The sequence below is a fragment of the Macrotis lagotis genome, chromosome 7 (genome assembly GCF_037893015.1).
Source record: "Macrotis lagotis isolate mMagLag1 chromosome 7, bilby.v1.9.chrom.fasta, whole genome shotgun sequence".
In the NCBI taxonomy this organism is placed as follows: Eukaryota; Metazoa; Chordata; class Mammalia; order Peramelemorphia; family Peramelidae; genus Macrotis; species Macrotis lagotis.
The window spans coordinates 136,203,651-136,228,612 of record NC_133664.1 but is presented as its reverse complement, the minus strand read 5'-3'; the positions used below and the strand labels follow the sequence as shown (position 1 = coordinate 136,228,612).

The window sequence follows — 24,962 nt, the reverse complement described above, 5'->3', positions numbered from 1 at the left end:
TCAGTCTTGGTTTCTATCTCTCCTTCTGATACAGGGGAAAGATGAAGAGAATTGTGAATGTAGAAATTGGGTGGAGATGTAAATTAACTACCATTGAGATGTAAATTAATTGGCTAGAAGTAGGGAATTATGACTGTAACAGAAACAATTTGTAATCTTACCATTCATTGTTTTTTAAAGTAAAATTTGTGTCCAGATCTCTTTGGGCTTTACCCTCTACCTAATTTTAGGTCCAGTAGGGGGAAGGGAATTCATCTTTTGCCCTCTGGATGAAAGACAAGAGATAACCTGGGTGGACTCCAGCTCAGTCTTCTCTGACCCGAGGCCCAGGCAATGAAGCTTGGCTGTTCTTTTATCTCTCTTTCTCCATTCCTTCCTAAATCTTGTAACCTTTTTAAAATAATTTTTTGGTTTTATTTCCACTCTTGCTGCTCCGAGTATGAATAATGATTCCTCATAGGCAGAACTGAACTCAAGTAGCCATCCCCAATGAAAATCACTTCCTCCCTATTAGCTCCCTCCCCCTGCTTGATTATAATCACCCTGGCATAAGCTCTGGCTTCTATTATCTCTCTTAATATATTTTCAAGGTCAGTGCTAAAGGAAAGAAGTAGAGGAGAGTCTAAGGAAAGCTAGAGCTCTTTTCCTATGGGAACCCCCCCAACTTTACAAGAGTCCCTGGTGGAAATATAATAATAATGATAATAACGATAATAATGATGATGATAATAATAATAATAATGATGATGAAGGAGCAAGATGGGGAGAGAATAGAACGGGAGGGGGGAAAAGAGCAAGTATTGAAAGGGACTAAATTATCCTCCAGGGTATTCTATTACAATAGCCTTAGGACATGTTTAACTCTTTTGCCGGCTAAGGATCAACTAACACTAACATCTTTCCCCCCCAAAACTGGTGGCTCCCTCCTTCCCACCCCAGGAAACAGTGTCAGAGGTTGGGATTCCCTCTGCCTGGGGGCAGCTCTTCCCTGCCCGGGCCAGGCGGGGAAGGAGAATCAGAAGAGAGAATCCAGATCCATCCGGGCCCCAAGGTCCTCCTTTTCGGTCTGGGCGCCCTCGGCTTCATAGAATTCCGGTCTTGGAACTTGTTTAAGACAATGTCTTCTTTTCACAGAAGAAACTGAGACTTTCCTCATGGAGGTCAGCCCCGCCCCGTTTCAGCATCAGACTCCACTGCACTCGTAACCGGAAGCGCCTCCGGAATCCCGGGTTGGGCTCCTCCCTCTCAGAGCTTCCCGCCGCGGCACATGCGCACTCGCCGCTGGGTGCCGCTGCTTGTGCCCATGCGCGTGACCCGCGGCGCTGACAGGCGCCTGCGCAGATCAGTCTCAAACTTGCCTCCTGCGGTTCCGCTGGCCGCCGCCGCTCGGGGGCCCCGGAGGCTCTGAGCCCGGGCCGGCTGGGAAGTCTCCGTTATTCTGCAGCGGCGGCGGCGGCCGCGACGAGGCCGGGAGGCCGGGCGGGAGGGCTCCGGGATGAAGAAGATCTTCGGCTTCGGCGGCAGGAAGGGGCAGGCTCCGTCCGGCGCCGCCGCCTCCCCGCGGAGGGACAGCGGGGCCCGGCCTGCGGGGTACGTCGTCCGGGACAAGGACCTCGGCAAGCTCCACCAGGCCGCCTGGGCCGGGGACGTGGCCAAGCTGCAGCGGCTGCTGCTGCTCAAGAAGCGGGACCTGAGCGAGCCGGACCGGGAGAGCCGGTAGGAGGGGGCGTGGGGGCGGGGCCGCGAGTCCCGAGCCCGAGTCCGAGGCCGGGAGCCCCGAGTCCGAGCCCGGGAGTCCCGAGCCCGAGCCCCGAGCCCGAGCCCCGGCTGCGGGCCCCGGGCAATGGACCACTTGTTCTTCTGACCTTCAGACGGTCTTATATAGGACATGCCTGTAGCTCGTAGTATGTAGAGTCAGCTTTATTATCCCTAAAGCGTGCCTGATGGAAGGAAAGGTGGCTGTTAGCATTTCTCGTGGAATCGGGGCTGGTGCATAGTTGCATTGTTCTAGGGAATATTGTACTTCAATAGCTTCTCTGCAACTTAGAATCGAGAAAATTGCTCAGATCCATAAGAGGTTAAATACCTTGCTCAGTCAGGGTCCACTAGCCAGTGTGTGTCACAGGCCTGACTTGAACTTAGGCGACTTGCAAGCCTCAAGGCTCGCTTTTTATCCATCATACTCTATTACCCCTCTTTAGTTTACGTAGCGTACATGAGTGTATGATGTGCTTCACCTTTATTCAGCTGTACATATAGAGGAGCAAAGGCTGAAAGCAGTAGGAGGTTAGGACTCAGCTGGCAAGGTGGTAAGAGTGTCAAAGTAGAACTGGACAAATTTATTGAATGATTCACCAAGGAATCAAATTGGGGGAAGGAGGAAAGTGTAGCGGAGTAAGGGATGGCCTCAGATTAGAGCTTATGATGCAGAGGATAAACTGTTTAGGTTTTTCAAGAAAATACAACTCTCTTTAGTTTATTCGATAATACATACGATAGGCTCTTGAAACATAAGTCACAGATGTTATTCATATGAAGATTAAGTTGCATATATATTTTTAAAGCTCATGTATTATATTTTTGTTTCCTGAATATTGAAAATCTACAGAATCCAGTCTGAAATTTGATGGTACAAAGTGTATTATTCACTTGTGCAAATTGAATTTTGTATAAGTTTATTTATTTATTTATTTAGATTTTTCAAGGCAAGGGGGTTAAGTGACTTGTCCAAGGCCACACAGCTTGGTAATTATTAAGTGTCTGAGGTCAGATTTGAACCCAGGTACTCCTGACTCCAGGGCCGGTGCTCTATCTACTGTGCCACCTAGCCGCCCCTGTATAAGTTTATTAATTGGTGAAAATATACAAACAATTATGTCTTCTTAGAAACAATGGAACCCTGTCTTGCTGTAAATTTGCCTCATATTTTTCACATTATTTCCAATGTCATTCATTCATTAGCTTTCAAAAATTAAGTGATAGGCTAATTGAAAGTATTATCTTTCAATACTTTCAAGAGATGCAAAAATAATATTTTGTTTAATTACTAATTTAAGACAGTATTATCTCATCAAAAATATTTTTTCAACAGTGGATAGAGCACTGAGCCCGAATTCAGGAAGACCTGAATTCCAATTCGACCTAAGACTCTTTCTAATAGTATACCCCTGAATAAGTTGCTTAATATTTTTTCTCAGTTTGTGCATAATAACAGTACCTACTTCCCTAGGTTATTACAAGGAACAAATGAGATAATATTTGTAAAATTCTTAGTAGATACCTAATAGAAGGAAGTTTCCTTCTTTCTCAGGCTCCAACCAACCACATAACCATTGCACTTGGGAGACAGGAGAAGGAAGGAATCTTAGACACTCTGGTAGAAGGCATGTGGTAAAAGCCAAGAGTCCTGAAGAATAAGAAACAATGGAAAAATATATGTATATGTGTGTGTGAGAGTGTGTGTGTGTGTGTGTGTGTAATTAATAAACTGGATTCTGTAGGTTTTTCAATACATACAAATGTATTTATATATTCATCAGTTCACAAAAGCATGATTTTGTTGATATAGATATTCCCTCCATCAGTATATATTATAACATCTTTATATCTTGATAGATGGTCAGTTAGGAGCATCAGAGTAGGTCAGTGGATAGAATGCCAAGCCTGGAGTCAGGAAGATACATCTAGCTGTGTGACTGGACAAATCACTTAACACTATTTGCCTCAGTTTCTTAATCTATTAAATGAACTAGAGAAACAACTTCTCCAATTATCTTTGCCAAGAAGATCCCAAATGGGATCCTAAAGAGTTGAAATGACTTAATAGCAAAGATGGTCTTTGAAATTTGCTATTGATAAAAAATTCTTATTTTGACCCATCTTGAGATAGCTTTATGAGGTTGATCTGTGGACAGCCAACAGATCAGGCTCTTACTTTAGAAGTTCCGAACTTGCTAGGGTTAGCATTTGGCAACCCAGCATCATTGTAGCTGTACAAGGCTACTTTGCAGGAAGGCTTTGGTGGAGAATACATCCAGATATGAACCCGTGCTAGTCCACATGCACAATGTGCAAATTTGGAATGGTTTTCTGAGACAGCCTTATTATTATTATTTTATAATCATGGATATTTGTAATGAATATAAGTCATTATTAGGCTTACCAGCATGGTAGGGCAATGTACACTTGTCATCCCAGCTGCCAGATGTCTTGAACTCCTAAGATTTGAGCTGCAGTGGGCTATACCAATTGGGTGTCTACATTAAGTATGGCATCAGTATGGTGAGTCCCTTTTACAAGAGGGGGAAATGACCATCTGAGATCATGAACTAAGTAAAATTCCTATGCCAATCTGTGTTAAAATCTTAATCTGCTTGATGGGTTGTATTTTTCCTGGCAATTCTATTTTTCATACATTTAGCAATAAGAGCTAAGGAATATTTTGTATTTCTTCAGGTGACCATAGTGACAACTTATCTTTATTTTGGCAGTGATTTACAGATAAGCATAAGAATACAAATGCATTTATTACAAATTATACTAAAAATTAGTTGTATGATTTCGGTGTTGTCATACTTTGTCAAACAATCACATAACTCTCTTCTTTCCTTAGGACACCTCTACACCTAGCCTGTGCTAATGGATATCCAGATGTTGTGACTCTCTTAGTAGAGAGAAAATGCCAACTGAACCTGTATGACAATGAGAGTCGAACACCTTTAATTAAGGTATGCATTAACTATGCTGGTCAAAGCAAAGCATTTTGGTTTCTCCCTTTGATTAAGAAAATGTTTTATTAGTTTATTTAAATATCACTAATGATATTTTAGTATACTAAATTTTATATTATTGAATTTATCATATCTTTCCTCTATATTATATTGACAGGCAGTACAGTGTCAGCAGGAGGAATGTACAACTATCCTGCTTGAACATGGTGCAGACCCTCATCTTGGGGACAGCAACAACAACACTGCGCTTCACTATGCTGCCTCTGGTCAGAATATAGCCATAGTAGCAAAACTGCTTAAATTTAAAAGTGAGATTGAAGCAAAAAACAAGGTAGAAAATCACCTCTTATATGATAAAGTATTTTATGAACTAAAATGTGTAGTCAGGTAGTGTCCAATTTGCATATTTTATAATTTATTTAGTCAGAGCATTTATTTAATGAAAATAACTTTTAAGTAATTCTGTAGTTAAAGTTCATTAACCTTTGAAATTTTCTAATTGGGGTGGGATCTAGTGGGAGGAGCAACATGGGAGAGGTTTTATTCTCCTTGGAACTCCTGATTTAGACTAGGGCCTTCTTTATAATTTAATCTTAGACTAGGAATTGATGGTATAGCTAGAGAACCCTAGAAAATCATCTAAAAATCTTGTTGAAACAATTAGCAATTTTAGCTGATTTGCGGGATTAAAATAAGCCCACAAAAATCATCAGCATTTCTGTATATTACTAGCAAGCACAGCAGCAAGAAAGAGAAATTTCATTCAAAGTAATGGTAGACAACATAAAATATTTGGGAGTCTGCCTGACAAAGCAAACTCAGAAACAACCATAAAATACTATTTGTGCAAATAAAATCAGATCTAAATAACTGGGAACCCTAGACTAAGCTAATAGAATAAAAATGACAATTCTACCTACTTCCAAAAAGTTCCTCTATTCAGCTGAAAAAAAATAGTGACTAAATTCATATGGAGGAATAAAAGATCAAGAATGTCAATGGAATTAATTAAAAAAATGCAAAGGAAGAAAACCTAGCTATACCTCATCTAAAATTATATTATAGAACTTCAGGCATCAGAACTATTTGGTACTAAGAAATAAGAGTGGTGGATCAGTGCAATAGACTAGGTGCAAAAGAAACAACAGTAAATGAATATAGTAATCTACTGTTTAATAAACCCAAAGACTTCAACTTCTTGGATAAGAAGTCATGCTTCGATAAAAGCTACTGGGAAAACTGAAAGATGGTATGACAGAAACTAGGCATAGACCAACATCTCACACCCTATACCAAAATAAGGTTACGAGGAAAGAATTTAGATATAAAAGTTGATATCATAAGCCAATCAGAAAAAAGGAATAATTTATCTGTCACATCTATGGTAATGGAAGCAAAAGGACTTTATGACCAAAAAAGAGAGAACATAATAAAAGACAAAATGGATGATTTTGATTACATTAAATTGTAAAGTTTTAGCAGAAACAAAACCAATGCAACCAAGATTAAAAAGAATAAAATTGGGAAACAGTTTTTACAACTAGTGTTTCTGACAAAGGCTCATTTCTTTTTTCCCTTTTTTTAATTGATTTTTTTATTTTTTCCAATTCCCATGTTCTATAAGTTTTTCTACATTCACCCACATTCAAATTTATAAGTTACATAATTTTTTTCCAGGGGTGGCTAGGTGGCATAGTGGATAGAGCACCGGCCCTGGAGTCAGGAGTACCTGAGTTTAAATCTGGCCTCAGACACTTAGTAATTACCTAGCTGTGTGGCCTTGGGCAAGCCGCTTAAACCCATTGTCTTGCAAAAAAAAGCCTCAAAACATAATTTTCTTCCACCCACACTTACCATGCCTCTTCCCTTGGTGGAACAGTCTAGTGTACATTTTATATCTATATCTATATCGATATATAGATATAGATATAGACATAGATATATATAGATATATGTAAATTTGTTTTTGTCATGTTTACATAGTTATTTTCTGTATGAGAAATTGAAACTAAAGGAAAAGAAAGAAAACCATGGGAGAAATTTCTAAAAAGTGAACATTCATTCAACTTCTTTAGATTTTTTTGTTTTTGTTTGTTTTTTTTCCTTCTTCTGGATGTGGATAGCATCATCCATACCAGGTCACCCAGGGTTTTCCTAGCTTTCTGAATTGCTGAGAAGAGCTGCATTCATTCAAAGTTGATCAACTCACAGTGTTGTTGATGTGTACAATGTTCTCTTGGTTCTGATCCTTTCAACGTCAGTTCCTGTAATTCTTTCCATGCTTCTCTAGAATCTGTCAGGGCTAGCTAGGTATCACAGTGACTAAGAGCACTGACCTTGAAGGCAGGAGGATGGAGGTTTGAATCCCACCTACGGCACTTGGTACGTACCAGCTGTGTGACTTTGGACAAGTTACTTAACCCTGATTGCCTTGCATCCAGTCATGCTGATTCATATCTGGCCTCCAGTTGACTCTAAGGAGAAAGTTGAGGCTGGGGATTTAGCACAGCATCCCCCTCACTCAGAATCTAATTCATGAGCTTGTCACCTTCCTGATGTGTTATTCTTTGAGAATGAAAGACAAAATCATAATTATTAGAGTTCATCCATTTATGGTTTCTTATAGAACAATTGTACTCAATTTCATATACCATAACTTTTTCATCCATTCTCCAATTGATGGGCATCCCCTTAATATCCACTTCTTTGCCACTGCAAAAAAGTGCTGCTGTGAATATTTTAGAACATTTAGGACTTTTCCAATTTTTTATGATTTCTTCTAGATATAGACCCAGTATTAGTATTTCTGGATGAAAGGTTATGATCAATTTTATTGTTCTTTGGGCATAGTTCCATATAGCTTTCCAGAGTGGTTGGATCAGTGCACAACTCCACCAATGGTGCATTAATGCCCCAATCCTCCCACAGCCTCTCCCACTATTGATTGTTTTCCCTTTTTGTCATCTTAGCCAATCTGATGGTTGTGAGAGTTTTAAAAAATTGTATTTATTTAAGGCAATGGGGTTAGTGACTTACTCAAGGTCACACACCTAGGTAATTATTAAGTGTCCAAGGACAGATTTGAACTCAGGTCCTCCTGGCTCCAGGGTTGTTGTTCTATCCACTGTGCCACCCAGCTGCCCCCAGGTGTGATATTGTTTTAGTCCAGATTCAAACTAGTACCCAATATGGGATCGAAATCTGAAGAGATTGTAGAATCCATGAGACCTAGAAAATAATAATTTTAAAATTCTCTTTTATTAAATAAAAGTTTTTATTTGCATTTCTCTAATTGATTTGGAGCTTTTTTAGGTGATTATGTATAGCTTTAATTTCTTCATTTAATAACTATATTCATATCCTTTGGCCATTTATCAAATGGGGAATGACTTGTAATCTTTTTTGTTTTTTTTTTTTGTTTTTAGGTTTTTGCAAGGCAAATGGGGTTAAGTGGCTTGCCCAAGGCCACACAGTTAGGTAATTATTAAGTGTCTGAGACCAAATTTGAACCCAGGTACTCCTGACTCCAAGGCCGGTGCTTTATCCACTACGCAACCTAGCCGCAGCCATGACTTGTAATCTTATAAATTTGATTCAATTCCCTATATATTTTAGAAATGAGACCCTTACCAGAAGTCCCAGCTTTGAAAATTGCCTCCAGCTTCTGTTTTCCTTCTAATTTTGACAGCATTGGTTTTATTAGTATAAAAAAACTTTTAAATTTTATATAGTACAAATCATCTATTTCTCGTTTGGTCATAAATTTCCTTTCCATAGATCTGATCCATAGAGTCTTTCTTGATTTGTTAACTGGTTTATGGAATTGCCCTTTATATCTAATTCTGTACCTATTTTGACCTTATTTTGCTATAGGGTCTGTGCCTAGTTTTTGCCATACCATTTCCAGTTTTCCCATCAATTTTTGTCTAATGGTGAGTTGTTATTCCAGTAGCTAGTATTTTTTGACTTTGTCAAACTAATAGATTATCATAGTGATTTACTACTATTTCTTTTGTATGTGTTCTAATCCACTGGCAAAGGACTCATTTCTAAAATATGTAGTGAACTGAATCAGATTTATAAGAAAACAAATCAATCCCCAATTGATAAATGGTCAAAGCATATGGAAAGGCAATTCTCAGATGAAGAAATTAAAACTGTCCATAGTCATATGAAAAAATTGTTCTAAATCATTATTGATTAGGAAAATGTGATTTAAAACAATTCTGAGGTACAACCTCACACCTATCAGATTGGCTAATATGACTAAAAAGGAAAATGATCAAAGTTGGAAGGGATGTGTGGGAAAACATGGATACTAATGCATTGTTGGTAGAGTTGTGAACTGATTCAACCTTTTAGAGAGCAATTTGGAATTAAGCCCAAAGTGCAATAAAACTATGTACACCCTTTGTTTCAGCAATACTACACCTGGATCTGAGTCCCAGAGAGATCATGAAAAGGGTAAAAAATTTACATGTACAAAATATTTATAACAGCTCTTTTGGTAGTGGCAAAAAATTGGAAATTGGGGGGATGTCCATCAATTGGGGAATGGCTGAACAAATTATAGTATATGAATGTGATGTAACACTGTTGTTATTTAAGACATCATGAATGGTCAAAAGATATGGATAGTTTTCAAGTGAAAAAATTAAAGCTGTATATAATCATATGAAAAAATGCTTCAAGTCATTATTGATTAGAGAAATGCAAATTAAAACAACAATGAGGTATCATCTCACATCTAACAGACTGTCCAAGAAGAGAAAAAGGGAAAAATGATGAATGTTGGTGAGGTTATGGAAGAATTGGGATATTGATGCATTGCTCCAAATCAGTTAGAGAAATGCAAATTGAAACCTCACACCTATCAGATTGGCTAAGATGACAAAAAAGGGAAAATAATATTGGGAGAGGTTGTAGGAGGATTGGGACATTAATACACCATGGGTATGGGGTGGCTAGGTGGTGTAATGGGTAAAGCACCGGCCTTGGAGGCAGGAGTACCTGGGTTCAAATCTGGTCTCAGACATTTAATAATTACCTAGCTGTGTTGCCTTGGGCAAGCCACTTAACCCCGTTCACCTTGCAAAAAAAAAAAATTAAAAAAAAATAGACCATTGGTGGAGTTGTGCACTGATCCAACCATTCTAGAGAGCAATATGGAACTGCTCAAAGAGTAATAAAACTGCTGATACTCTTTGACCCAGCAATACCAATTCTAGATCTATATCCAGAAGAAATTATATTAAAAAAAGGAAAAGTCCTACATGTTCCAAAATATTCATAGCAGCTCTTTTTTAGTGGCAAAGAATTGGAAATTGAGGTGTTGCTAATCAATTGGGGAAATGTCTAAACAAGTTATGGCATATGAATACTTTGGAATATTATTGTTCTACAAGAAGCCGTAACTTATGGGGCAGCTAGGTGATGCAGTGGATAGAGCACCGGTCCTGGATTCAGGAGTACCTGAGTTCAAGTCTGGCCTCAGACTCTTAATAATTACCTAGCTGTGTGGCCTTGGGCAAGCCACTTAACCCCACTGCCTTGCAAAAAAAAAAACACCTTAAAAAAAAAAAGAAACCATAACTGGTCAGACTCTTCCTATGACAACAAACAGTCTGATAAAGGTTGTAACAATCGTTTAAACATTTTTCCATATTAGTCATATTGTTAAAGAAGAAAAACGGCTAAAAACCATAGATAGAAAAAATTTGCAAAAAGTGAAAATAGTATTCTTTGGTCTGCATTCATACTCCATAGTTCTTTTTCTGAATATGAATGGCATTTTTCTATCACAAGTCTTGTACAGTTTTCCTTGATCATTGTGCTGCTGAGAAGAACTAAGTATATCAAAGTCAATGATCACACAGTGTTTCTGATAATGTGTACAATCTTCTCCTGGTTCTGCTTACTACACTCAGTATCAGTTCGTGTAAGTCTTTCCAGTTATTTTTTGAATTTTGTCTACTCATGATTTCTTACAGAGCAATAGTATTGCATAACATTCATATGCCACTATGTGTTCAACCATTCTCCAACTGATGATCATCCTCTCAATTTCCAATTCTTTGCCACTTCAAAAAGAGCTGCTATTCATATTTTTTAATATGTCAGCCATTTTTATGATCTCTATGATACAGACCTAAAATGATATAGCTGGGTCGGAGGGTATTCACAGTTTTATATAGCCCTTGTCCAAGTTGCTTTCCAGAATGGTTGAAACAGTTGACAACTCCAACAGTGCACTAGGGTCCCTGTTTTCTCTCTGCCCTCCAACAGTTAACAGCTTTCCTTTGTGTCATATTATCCAATCAGATAGTTGTGAGGTGGTATCTCAGAATTGCTTTAATTTGCATTTCTTTATAATCAATGATTTAGAGCATTTTTTCCCCCATGTTTCTTATGCACTACCTGTTCTTATCCTTTGACCATTAATAAATTGAGGAATGGTTTTTATTCTGTAAATTTGACTTAGATCTCTGTGTATTTGGGAAATGAAGTCTTTATCAGAGGCACTTGCTGTACAGATTGTTTCTTAGCCACTTTCATTTGCAATTTTTAAAAATGTATTCCCTTGATATCCTTGACTTTTTGTTCTTCCAAAGGAATTTTGTTTATATATTTTCCAGCTCTATAAAATTGTGGTGTTTTTGGTGCTTGGTTTGGTATGGCACTGAATAAGTGATTTAATTTAGGTAGAATTGTCATTTTTATTATATTGACCAACCAAAGAGCAATTGATAATTCTTCCATTTATTTAGATCTGACTTTATTTGTGTGAAAAAGTATTTTGTGATTATATTCATATAGCTTCTAGGTTTGTCTTGGCAAGTAGACTCCCAAGTATTTTGTATTTTCTACAGTTACTTCAAGTGGAATTTCTTTTTCTGTCTCTTCTGTGCTTTGTTATTTATATATAAAAAATGCTAATGATTTATGTGGGTTTATTTTATATACTGCAACTTTGCTAAAGTTGTTCATTGTTTCAAGTTACTTTTTTTTTTTTTGTTTGTTTTTTGCAAGGCAAATGGGGTTAAGTGGCTTGCCCAAGGCCACACAGCTAGGTAATTATTAAGTGTCTGAGACTGAATTTGAACCAAGGTACTCCTGACTCCAAGGCCGGTGCTTAATCCACTACACCACCTAGCCGCCCCTCAAGTTACTTTTTATTTGATTCTCTAGAATTCTTAGTATACAATTATATCATCTCCAAAGAGGGAGAATTTTGTTACCTCAATACCTATTCTATTTCCTTCAATTTCTTTTTCTTCTCTTATTGCTAAAGCCAACATCTCTATTACAATATTGATTAAGAGTGGTGATAATGGAAGAGTAGGAATTCTTAACCTGAGATCTATGAATTTTTTTTTTTTTTTTTAGGTTTTTGCAAGGCAGTGGGGTTAAGTGGTTTGCCCAAGACCATACAGCTAAGGTAATTGTGTCTGAGGCCGGATTTGAACTCAGGTACTCCTGACTCCAGGGCCGGTGCTCTATCCACTGTGCCACCTAGCCACCCCAATCTATTTTTTTTTAAATCAATAACTTAGTAGTGATTTCAACATAATTAGCTTCCTTTGCATTTTATAAATTTTAGGCACTTAAAACCATTATTTAACATTTATTTGGGAAAGAGGATCATGACACAAGAGGGCAGCTAGGTGGTGCAATGCATAGAACACTGGCCTCGGAGTCAGAAGGACAGGAGTTTGAACCTAGCCTCAGACACTTGCTGTGTGACTTTAGGCAAGTCACTTAACTCTGGTTGCCCTGTATCCAGAGCCATCTCCAGCTGTCTTGATTCATATCTGACCACTGGATCCAAATGGCTCTAGAAGAAAAAGTGAGGCTCACTAAAATCCTATTCCTGTGCTTGTCTTGGTATCACCCCACTGATATCATGGTCTTCAAAAATGGAGGACAAGCATTATCATGACGTGAAAAAGTTAAAAATTCTTGTCTTTCTTGTGATAGAAAATACCATCCCCCCTCCACAGAAAGAACTATGTAGTCTGAATGTAGACTGTAGCATACTGTTTTCACTTTTTAAAAAATGTTATTTAGTTTTCCAACTTCATGTAATTAAGTTTTCAATAATTAAAAAAAAAATTCATTTCCTCTGATCCCTCCCCCCCTCCTTCTGACAGAAAGCAACGCAATATAAGCTCTACAACTATAACCATGCTCAGCCTGATGGATCCATATTCCTGTTGTGAAAGAAAAATCACATTCAAACAGAAAAGAAAAAAAATTAGAGAGAAAAAAATGACATTAGTTTTAAGACAACTTTTTTTTAAAAAATTGAAGATCATAAACTTTAGTCTACATTTAAACTCTACAGTTTCTTCTCTGGATTAGGGATGGTGTTCTCCATCCCAAGTCTTTTACTGTTGTCTTTGATTTTTATTTGCAGAAATGATCAAGTCCATCTTAGTTGATCATTTCCCCATGTTGATGTTAGTGTGTATAGTGTTCTTTTGGTCTGCTCACTTCACTCAACATCAATTTTTGCAAGTCTTTCCATGCTATTCTGAAGCAGTTGGGTTTTGCCTAGTTATTTAGATTTGATTTTATTTGTGTGAAAAGTGTTTTATAGTTTTCATATAATTTCTGAATCTGTCTTGGCCAGGAGACTCCCAAGTATTTTATGTTGTCTGCAGTTACTTTAAATGGGATTTCTCTTTCTCTCTCTTGCTGCTGCTGTGTCTTAATAATATATAGAAATACTGAAGATTTTTGTGGGGTTATTTTATATCCTGTAACTTTGCTAATGATGCTAATTGTTTCAAATAGTTTTTTAGATGATTTTGTAGGGTTCTTAGTTATACCTCATATCATCTGCAGTGAGTGAGAGTTTTCTTCATTACCTATTCTAATTCCTTCAATTTTTTTTGCTTGTATTGCTAACATTTCCTATGCAATAATGAATATTAGTTGGGATAGTGCACATCCTTATTTCACTCCTGATCTTATTGAGAATGCTTCTAGTTTATCACCATTTCATATAATGTTTGTTGATGGTTTTAGACTGTTTATCATTTTAAAGGAGCTTCTGTTTATTCCTAATTTCTCTAGTGCTTTTAGTAGGAATGGGTGCTGTATTTTGTCAGAAGCATTTTCAGCATCTATTGAGATAATCATGATTTTTGTTAGGTTTGTTATTGATATTGTCAATTATGCTGATAGTTTTCCTAATATTTAACAAACCTTTCATTTCTGGTGTAAATCCTACTTGATCATAATGAATTATTTAGTGATAATTTGCTGTAATCACTTTGCTAATATTTTATTTAATATTTTTTGCCTCCATATTCATTAAGGAGAATTGGACTATAATTTTCTTTCTCTGTTTTGACTCTTCCTAGCTTAGATATTAGCACCATTTTAGTGTCAAGAGAAGGAATTTGGCAGAATTCCTTCAGTTATTTTTCAGATTGTTTATATATAATTGGAACTAATTGTTCCTTGGTTGTTTGGTAGAATTCATTTGTGAATTCATCTGATCCTAGGAATTTTTTCTTAGGGAGTTCATTGATGGCTTATCCAATTTTTTTTTAAAAAATGAGATTAAGTATTGAATTTCTTTTTCTTTTCACTTGGGCAGTATATATATACATACATATGTATATATATATATATATATATATATATATATTTGTAAATATTCATCCATTTCCCTTAAATTAGTTAAATTTATTGATATACAGTTGAACAAAATAGCTCTAAATTATTACATTAATTTCTTCCTCATTGCTGGCAAATCCATCTTTTTTCATTTTTCATACTTTTGATACTTGTAATTTGGTTTTCTTTTTTAAATCAAATTAACCAAAAGTTTATCTATTTTATTGTTTTTTGTTTTATAAAAACCAACTCTTAGGAGTGGCTAGGTGGTGCAGTGAATAGAGCACTGGGCCTGGAGTCAGGAGTATCTGAGTTCAAATCAGGGCTCAGACACTGAATAATTACCTAATTGTGTAGCCTTGCACAAGCCACTTAACCCCATTGCCTTGCAAAACCCTAAAAAAAAAAACCCAAAACCCAACTCTTAATTTTATTGGTTCAATAGTTTTCTTGCCTTCAATTTTTAAAAATTTTACTTTTAATTTTCAGAGTTTCTAATTTGTTATTTAATTGTGGATTTTTAATTTGTTTCTTTTTCCTAACTTTTTTAGTTGCATGCCCAATTCACTGATTTCTTCTTTCTCTGTTTTATTCATATAAGCATTTAGAGATATAGATTTCCCCTTGCAACTGCTTTGCTGTGTTGTCTTTTTTGTCATTGTCTTGGATGAAATTATTCATTATTTATATTTTTCCTTTTTTGTTTTTTTTTTCCCTCTCATAGTTTTTTTCACCCTTTTCATGATTATACACATATAATCTACATCAGATCACTTGCTGTCTTGGGGAGGGGAGAGGGAATAGAAGAAGGGAGAAAATTCTGGAACCAAAAATCTTACAAAAAATGAACATTGAACATTATTTCTACATATAATTGAAAAAACCCCAACTCTTTCTTAGGGACTGAGCTGTTATATTGAAATGTTAAGTGACTTCCAAGGGTTATCTATCTTGTGCCAGTGACTGGCCTCATAGCAAGGTCTTACCAACCTCAAGACTAGCTGTCTATTTATACTTTCACAGTTGTCTCTCAAGAATTTTCTTTGTGTAGTGTCTTAGGTCTGTTCTCCAGAATGCAATAGTTCCATCAAATATTTGTTTATAGTGCTTTTCTATTTGTAGACTTTTACTTAGGATAACTTACCATTAATCTTCCTGTAGAATTTATTTTTTAAAATATTAATAATAAAAATTAATTAAATTAATCAATCTAAAATGAATTAATTTAAAAAGTAATTAAATTAATTTAAAAATTAATTTAAAAACTTTAAAAAATTATTCTTACTAAGTATAAAATTATACAGACACATAATTTTTACAAGATCCAATTCTTAAGATTTTTTGGGCTTTTTTCTTTTCTTTTCCCCCAAAACTAGAACTACTGAATTATTCCTGATTTTTGAGAAAAAGATTTAATTTGTTTACTGCCACTTGAGAGAGATAAAATGTAAAGTGCACATTAGAAGGATGGGGAAGGGGGGGAAATTACCTGGAAAATGACATTATTCCCAGTTTAACTACATTGAAGCAAGACTTTCTTTAGTTTTTGAGATAGGTTGTACACAATAGGTAAAGAGAACTAGTCAACTTTAAAACTGATCAGGATATATAGCTTTTACTTAACAGTTCTAAGAAAATAGGATTGACTAAATGCAGACAATGATTGATTATGAAATGAAGATGGCAAAAGAGGAAGATACTCATGAATTAATATGAAATAGTCTCTTACCACTCCTGGGTTTTTATTTTCTGATCACAAATAAATAGTTTGAAGGAATCCTATAGACTCTGTAGTTTCATTCATTAATTAATTATGAGGAAATTAAGATCCAGAGAGGTGAAATAATTTGTTTATGATCACACAAGTTTTTGCTACTGTTCTTGTATTGTTGCTTGACCTTCTTTCTCAAAGATGGCTAGGACATCAGGAGGTGATGTCATGACATGCAATTGAATTAGATTTAAATGAGGGAAGGGCCATGCTCTTTTCATTCCAAAGTTCCATTGTAGCATACTTTCTTAACATGTCATTAGCAAGTTCACAAATGTTTATTAAATATTTTAAACTGAATTAAAGCATATATAGAATTCTTGCATATTATAACAGTATTTTTAATATAATTTTGCAGGATGGCTATACACCACTTTTGATTGCAATTGCAGAACATAACCAGGATATGGTAGATTTTTTATTAAAGAATGGAGCAAATGCAAATGCCATGGATAAGAATAAAAGGTATAGTAATTAAAGCTTGAAATTTAATACAAGGATTCTAGTGGAATAAAAATAAATCATGGAACACTTAGTGAACAATAATACTCAAAATTGATTATCACTGGGAAAAGGTGAAAATTTCCTTAAACATCAACTGTAAAAAGGAAAACTATTATTTTTACTCTGCAACGGGGTAGCAGTTCATATGAGTGTGTCAACCACCATTTATTGGTGATTACTTCAAAATTATTTGAAGTTTTTTAGGGGCAGCCAGGTGGTGCAGTTGATAGAGCACTGGCTCTGTAATCAGGAGGACCTGATGTCAAATCCAGCCTCAGGTACTTAAAAATTACCTAGCTATGTGACCTTAGGCAAGTCACTTTAATTCCATTGCTTTGCAAAAACCAAAAAAGAAAAATTATTTGAAATTTTCTTTATTTAATTTCAAGAAGTTTTGTATTCTAGTTATTTAGTTGATGCTCTTTATTAAATAATATTAATGAGAATTATACTGTGTTTTCTGCTCCTTCTTCCCTTGACTTCTTTAAGAATATATGTACATTGATAAATACAAATATAATAATATGATGATGAATACTTATTGTGGATACTTGTGCCACTAATTCAGATTTTAGTCCTTCCATGCTTCTTTTCTTAAATGATTTTTGATGCTTGTCATTTCTTAAATTCTTCATAAAGGATCTAGAAAACACACTGAATTTCAACCTTCTACTGCTTCTTTTTATATTTGATGGTCAGTACAACATCAATGCCCTCTGGCTTTTATTTTTGATACCTCTTTTTTCTGGTCATACATGTCTTTGGTATTGTCTTTCATATCACTTATTATATCAGTCATTATTACCTGAACCTATTTGTACTCACCATGGCCTTTGGGATTATCCATAATTTTGATTTTTCTGATAATGTGTTTTTGGTTTTTTGATTTTTTAAAAAAATGAATGATGTACTCTAACATTTCTGAGAGTATATTGGTGTTTATAAAATGAACTTTTTTTAATAGGGGTATTATTGGAAGTAATGGGTAGATCTCAAATGAGATCCAATTGAATTTCCTTTTCCACATAATTGAAATTCCATTTAATTGTTCTTTAGTGCCCATCTGGGCAAAGTGCATGTGTGTCTTTACAGATAAACACATCTATAAAGATAGAGATAGACCAACTATATGGAACTGACCACTGAAATACACAGGGCCTAGGAAATATTTGCTTTCCATCTCTTTCCATTGCGAATTCTTAGACCATTTCCGTTTTACTAAATTTGAATTTTATCAAGGAATCGTTTTCCTATTCCAGGATACAGTTTGATGCAGTTAGCACAATTTCATCCAAAAATAGGATCATTTGGAAATCCTTATTGTCATATATGATGTCTGTTCTATTTGAAATCTGTGCAAGATGTCTGGCAAATGCCTTAGGGGAGCATATGCCTCACTATTGACATCTAACCTAATGATGATGCTTATTGAGCAAAGTTATCTCTTTGGATGACCTGTGTGCTTGATTTTAACATTTTAGTGGGAGAAACTTGTTTGATATCACCAAAAAAGAAAAACTCCATCAAAATACAGAGCTGACATTATCCAAAAAGTACAAAAATGATGGTTACTATTGTTGGAATAATTTCAGAATTAGTTATCTGTGTTCATTCAGATCATTGACCGACCAGAATAAAGGTCAAAATTAGTACAAATGAGAAGAATAAAAATGAAAAGCAACAGTGGTTATAGCAGATATAGTCTTAGTGATTAAACAAGCTTTCAGTACCCTAAAATGGGAAATGGATATATCAGTCATCTTGTTAACAAGTATATGTTAAGAAGTGCTATTTGCTAACCATTAGGCACATGTAATTTCTCAGAAGTACAATTAATGCAAGAGTTGCCTCAAAGAGGAGTCAAAAAGAGCCTAGAAATTGCATCAACTGGAAAATGTGATCTCTGACAAAAAGAGAACTTTTGTGGCTAATATTCCTTCAGCTTAGAATACCACGGAATTTGCAAAACAATTGAGGAGGAAGAAGATAGATGAAGCTTTACAAAACACTGAAAAACAGTTGAGGAGAAAATGAACCTATACATTATTTGACATTAAACCTAGACCAGGTCATCCTGAGAACATTTATCTGGAATTGGAAGAATGAAATAGAATGGAACAACCAATAATACAGGGAGATCTGGTATTGTTAGTCACATTCCTTTGTATTTTTATTTTCATCACTTCCTTTTATATTTTTTACCTTTTGTTTTTCTAGATTAATTTTCTTATTTTTTTCTAGCACTATAAAATATTTTTTGGTTGTTTGACAACCAAGCATCTCCCCCAAATTATGATGATTCATTGGAGTAGGAATTTAATGGAATGAGTTGTCAAGATTATTTCTAATCACCTAAGTTTTGAAGAACTTTATTAAACAAGTGGAAACTCTATGTGGGGTCCCTAACTGAAAGTCTTTAACTGTTCTACAGAGGTGACATTGACATGTTCTTTTCTTGTTTATTTTAAAAACCTAAATTTGACAGGCCCTCCTATAATTCTAGAAGGGCCCCAAATTCCAAAACTCTTTTCCATATTTCTAGTCTTAATTGCCATTTGTAGTGCTCCTCATGAGCAATAAAAATACTCATACACATCACTAAGCGTACATGATTCACATGCATAGTAACACTAAAGAATATGAGATGTTCTCTTATTGAAACTTAACAAGAAAAATCTGATTAAATGTGACTTGTTTAGATTCTTAAATGCAAATTGTTTCATTGTTATTGTAGAACAGCCCTCATGATTGCTGTCAGTGGTGACCCAACAGGCATAGTCAGTCTTCTTCTTCAATATGATGTTGATCTCTCTTGCCAAGATATATATGGATGGACAGCTGAGGAATATGCCATCGTCAGTGGTTTTCCAGTGTAAGTAGTAACAAAATTCTAATTAAATTTATAGAAATGTATTTTAAAGAATTTTTTCTTTATGCAGTGGGGACTGATTAAGACTTTCAGAGTTGCATAATACAGTATCTGTCTGTCAAACATCCTTAAGAGAACTAAGAAGAAATGGCAAATGGCAAAGTTAGGTCATCCAAATTCAATGGATCATAAGCACGAGACAGGATAAAAGGTAGATTAGATAATCTGAGATCAGAATTTTCAGCGGTAATAATAATGATAATTATAGCTGCCTTTTTTTAGTTTTTTGAGATTTTCTAATGTTTGACATATTTTACTTTTTGATCCCCACAAAAATTTCTGTTACATTATAATGTCTGATTTAAAGAGGCAGCATTTTTTTGCTTGTTTATTTTTTAACCTTTGCTGGCACTTCTCAATTATAATAGAACTAATGTTAGTTTTAGAGAAAAAAATAACATTATTTATTGAATTGTCTTCAAATGAGTAATAACTAAAGAGAATAAATCATAAATATTAATAGTCAACATTAGAATTTATAGAAAGGTAGGCAAAAGAGTGCTCAATTTGGAGTCAGGGGACCTGAGGAAAGCTCATACCTCCCAATATATGTGTGACTTTGAACAACTTTTACCTTTTCTGGGATTCAGTTATTTATTCTATAAAATAAAGGGGTTTTCAGCTCAAAACTACAATTCTATCGATCCAAGACTCTAAAGACAAGTGTTTTACATCTAGATTGAATGATTAGTTATGCTCTATAGATTTTAGCAAAACAATTAAAAAATTTGGTGAACAATCTAATTAAGGTTTGAGATGTGCAAAAACTTGGTACATTTGATTTTTCTTTTCATTGACATAGACTTACTGTATTTTTTATTTTATTTAATACATAGTCATCGCCACCTAATTAATCAATGTATACTACAGAGGGAACTTAATCAGTCATCACCCCGAATCAGCAGTGCAAACAAGGTTTATGATACTGGATTTACTTTGGGGGGACCTGCCATGGACAAAGAAGGTAGGACTCACTGACAAACCCAAAGAAATAGTTAATTTTAAAAATAAAAGAGCAACCTTAAAGTTTTTATATATACTTTTTTTCTTATTTTCCTTTTATGCTTTAAAGGGATAAGAACAAGTTTATTTTTGATTAGCTACTTAATTATGCTTGTAGGTTCACTATCCTGAAATAGTTTAGTAAAAACAGTCTCAAACAATGTGTGTTATCTGCTTTAGTCAAAGATTTCTTTATGTAGACTAATAACCATTTTGGAATTTCTGTATTATACTAAATATAGTTAACCAAATTATATGAAAATTTTAGTACTATTAATATGTATTATATTTAGCAGTAGTATTTGTTTCTGATTCTCAAATATCAGAAAAATAAATAATGCATATAAGGACCTCCTACAATGGTAGTATGTGCATGCATATACACGGATAGATTTTTCTGATCTGATGTATGAATATAAAAGGACAAAACAGTAAGATAGCAGGACAGTAGAATCTTGTTCTTTTTGGAAAGTCTGTATAAATCATTTATCAAAGCTTTGGAAATATAAACATTTTAAGTGTTTCCAGAATTTTAAAATGTTCCTAAAACTTTACCTTCACAGATATTAAAGAAAATAAAAATGCTACAAGAGTTAGGGGAACCAGGGAATAGAGGAGTAGGTTTGAAAAGTAATACAGATTTTCAATAGATATTGGTATGTATATCTCCCTCCAGGATGACCCTCTGCAAACATTACACCTCTTGATTCAGGCAGTTAAACTTTAGAAGACAGAACATTTTCTGACTTAACATTCAACCCTCTCATCTGGGGCACTTGCAATATTATTGACATAGATTTGTAATAATAATAATAATTCATCTCACATTTATAAGATGTTTTTCAAATCAATTTTGCCATGACTTTGTGAGAAATATAGTACATATATTCTGTTTACTCCCATTTGAATGATAATGAAAGTGAGGAGTAGAAAACTTAGAAGACTTGCTCATGCTAACACAGCTCAAAGGAAATAATTACACACTTTTAACATACTTGTAACTATATACATTGTACTATATATCAGAAAGTGATGAGTTATGTGAGCCTTTCCATAGAAGAAATGAGATTCCCAATGAATAACTACTCAGGTGACAATTGATTTGTCCTCACTTTATTCCTTTGTAAAATAGTTTCTCTCTAGCTCTGTTTATGAAATTGATTTGACAAACTTTTAAGTGGTCAATAGTGTTTGAAGTAATTCATAAATAATATGTATTTTATTTTTATCATTGTACTACATGTAAAAATTTTTAAGCACAAATTTTTTTAAATCCCTACTTCAGTTATGATAAAATAATTATATTAAGTAATCTCACTGCAGATGAAATGTCTATCAAATATATCAGTCAAGAAAAGTTACAGACTAGAACACTGAATTTAATATAAGTACAATCGAAAAGCATGTTTTATTAGAGATAGAACTATTCATAAATATGATCAAGGAAGATGATGGAATGTAGTTATTGAGATGATGAAATACATAAAAAGCAACAGCATATTCAAGACAAAATCCTATAGTGTATTCATAAATTATTTGTGTTAGAGTTTAGAAAGTTAGAAGAACTAGGCAGATGAATTAGAACAAAAATTCATTATAATGATTTGTTATTTTAAAATGTATTTGCATTCCTCCAAGTATTCATCCTGTACCACAAGACATTTATTTTTCCACCTTATTTTCTGTTCATTAAAAAAACTGGCAAAATTCAGTATTTGATAGATGAGTGTAACAGTAAAGGCTTCACTTAACCCATCATTCGATTCAAATCCAGTGAAGAATAAGTGTGCTAGAGCCATGATCCTTGGATCTGATAGTCATTTTCACTTCCCTGGAACCCAATCTTACTTTCTTGCCATTATGTCTAGCATTCTTTTGTACACAATTGTGAATAACTCCAAATTTACTTTGACAAGATTTTATGTTCTGAGATAGCATTCCTTAGTTCTAATGGTTATTTTGATATTTTAATTCAGGGATATCGTAGAAAAATCACGATTTATCCAAAACATTGGATTACAAAAATCTTTTTTCTACTCTGTAGAAACTGATCCTCAATTTAATTTTTGCACAGCTATAACTTTTATTTCATCTTCTTGTACAAGTCATCATGAATAATACTGTGAACCATAGAATGATAAATGCCAAGATGTAAAAGTTAGCCTTCTCAACTGAGACAGTACTGTAGTGTAGTCTAGTCCTGCTCTGCCTTTTAGTGACTGCTACATCTCTTTAAATGTTTCCTTTTATTTTTACAAATGTAAAATGAGGTTTAGAATGCTCTCTGAAGTTCCATCTATTATAAAACTTATTTCTGTGCTAATTACTTCTTTAATATTATTGATTTGAATTAATTTTTTATTCAGATCATGAATAATATGGCAGTGTTATTTATCATTTATTGTCCACCTTCCTCCAAAAATATTTTATACCACCTAAATATTAGTCTATAATATGACAAACAAATCCTCCTTTAATTGTGCATTTTATTATTTCAAACATTTCTACTACTTGTCTTCATAAGTGCATGCTAAATTTGAATTCATAATTTGTTAATCCTTTAGGTCATAAATAGTACTTTATTGCAGAAAAATTGAAACAGTCTAGTCTACTTAAAGTAATACTCAAGGTAAAGAGATATAATTTGCAATAAAGCAGACTCTAGTTTTTTTTTAAATTCATTTTGTTTTACAATTAATACTCATCCTCTCTAAACCAAAGAGTTTTTTAACATATTTTTCATAGCACAAAGAACAAAATTATATTTTAAATCTAAAAGTGATGCTGTGGTCCTAACTTAGCCACTACTTAACTCTAACTTTTTAATTAAATTTTATTCCAGTAAAATAAGTCATAGACATAAATACTTTTGTCAGTTTTAACAACTTCACTCCATTCCCTTTCCCACTATCCTCTTACCAAAAGTTTCCAGGACTTTTGAAACCCATCTGTCTTATATTTTGAAGAAATTTGTATTCCTTATTTGATTTTGAGGAATCTTTGAACTGCTTCTTATCTCACTAAAATAAGTCTTAATGAAGGAACCTAAAAATTGCTATCAAATCTGAAACTTTCCAACTAATACACTTGAACTGGGACCTACATGGACACTACTTTCAGTCTGTTTAGGGTAAGACTGAAGATAAAAGTGCTGTGTGTCTTGCAGTTGGGAAATTTTCCATCATACATAGTATTTTAAATTAAGAAGAGTAGTCTCATTACAATGAAAGAACATAGATTTAAGTCAGGGAATGGGGGTTCCATTCTTCCTATGTGAATATGGACAAGTCACTTGAAGGTCCTTAGCTGCAGGCTTCTCATTTCTAAAATAAAGACCTCTGAGAGTCCTTCTAGCTCAGATTTTATGATTCTCTTATTTTGTTGCTTAAAAAAAGAAAGAAACACATCTTCAATAAAATGAAAAGTGACATGTTTCAGCACCTTGTACATAGTTAAGAAAGTTTGAAATTTGTTGAAATGAACAAAGTGTAGGTAATTTTAGTTGTTTATTTTTAATTCTTTTGTATTTTATCCTCTTTTGTTAAGAGTAATGTTAGTAAACCTCTTTCATATGGTATTTTAATTTTTTTCATAGCATTTTCCTCACATTACTTTTGTCCTTACTTATAAAATTGAAATTTATTCTAATGGGGAAATGCCTAGAAACTTGATATTTTTAAAGTAATATTTTCCCTTTAATGAAAAATTAAAATAATTTACAGAAAATTGGAATTGGAAATTCCTTTAAAGCTGATCTAATACAAATACATCATTTGGGGAAATTTATTGTCAACAGTTGATTTACTTCTGTCTTGCAAAGAATATGGATGTCTAATACTTTTTTTCCTATGTGACATCATTTTGCAGTGGGACTAGTTTTGAAATTAGAACTTACTGAAATTCCTTGTGAATTATCATTTAACCTCTGAACCTTTGTTTAGTCACTGCTAAAATAAAGACATTGAATTATATGATGTCTAAGACTTATGGTTTTAAATTTATGATTCTATGAAATCATTTAATATGAGAGACAGTTCTTATGTAATGGTTATTTTTAAAACTTAGTTTTTGTATGTATTTAAAACTATATTGGTTTTTTTTTGAAGATTTATGGGAATTTAAGATGTCTTTTCTGAAGATTTATGGGAATTTAAGCTGTTGTTTCTGCCAAAGTTTGAGAACTGTTCAGTTCTTCAGTGAATATGAAAATCCTGCACAATCAATTTTTGGTATTTAAGACAATTCAAGGGATGCCATTATTGGGTGGTGGAGGAGACAGTTAAATAAAATGTTTTCAGTTGTCATCAAAGTTCTTAGCCAAAGTGACCTGTTTTCACTTGTATTTGGTTAATCTAGTTTTATGTATTATAAATAATATAAATATCAAAAAAGATGATTA

General features: G+C 34.2%; 1 protein-coding gene across 12 annotated transcripts in view; it reads left to right on the top strand.

The window, feature by feature from the left end:
* The first annotated feature begins 1,349 nt into the window (after positions 1 to 1,349).
* Positions 1,350 to 24,962, top strand: part of ANKRD26 (ankyrin repeat domain containing 26) — a 147,715-nt gene continuing 124,102 nt past the window's right edge. For 6 of the 12 annotated variants that reach the window (XM_074193828.1, XM_074193831.1, XM_074193832.1 and 3 more), the window contains exons 1-6: positions 1,350 to 1,716; positions 4,613 to 4,727; positions 4,888 to 5,061; positions 16,487 to 16,593; positions 19,367 to 19,504; positions 20,398 to 20,525. In XM_074193828.1, coding sequence (XP_074049929.1) covers positions 1,496 to 1,716; positions 4,613 to 4,727; positions 4,888 to 5,061; positions 16,487 to 16,593; positions 19,367 to 19,504; positions 20,398 to 20,525 — 883 coding nt within the window. In that variant the 5' untranslated portion in view covers positions 1,350 to 1,495. Of the gene's footprint in view, positions 1,717 to 4,612; positions 4,728 to 4,887; positions 5,062 to 9,169; positions 9,195 to 16,486; positions 16,594 to 19,366; positions 19,505 to 20,397; positions 20,526 to 24,962 lie in introns of those variants that run through there. The other 6 variants (XM_074193829.1, XM_074193830.1, XM_074193833.1 and 3 more) reach the window with 3 other exon arrangements.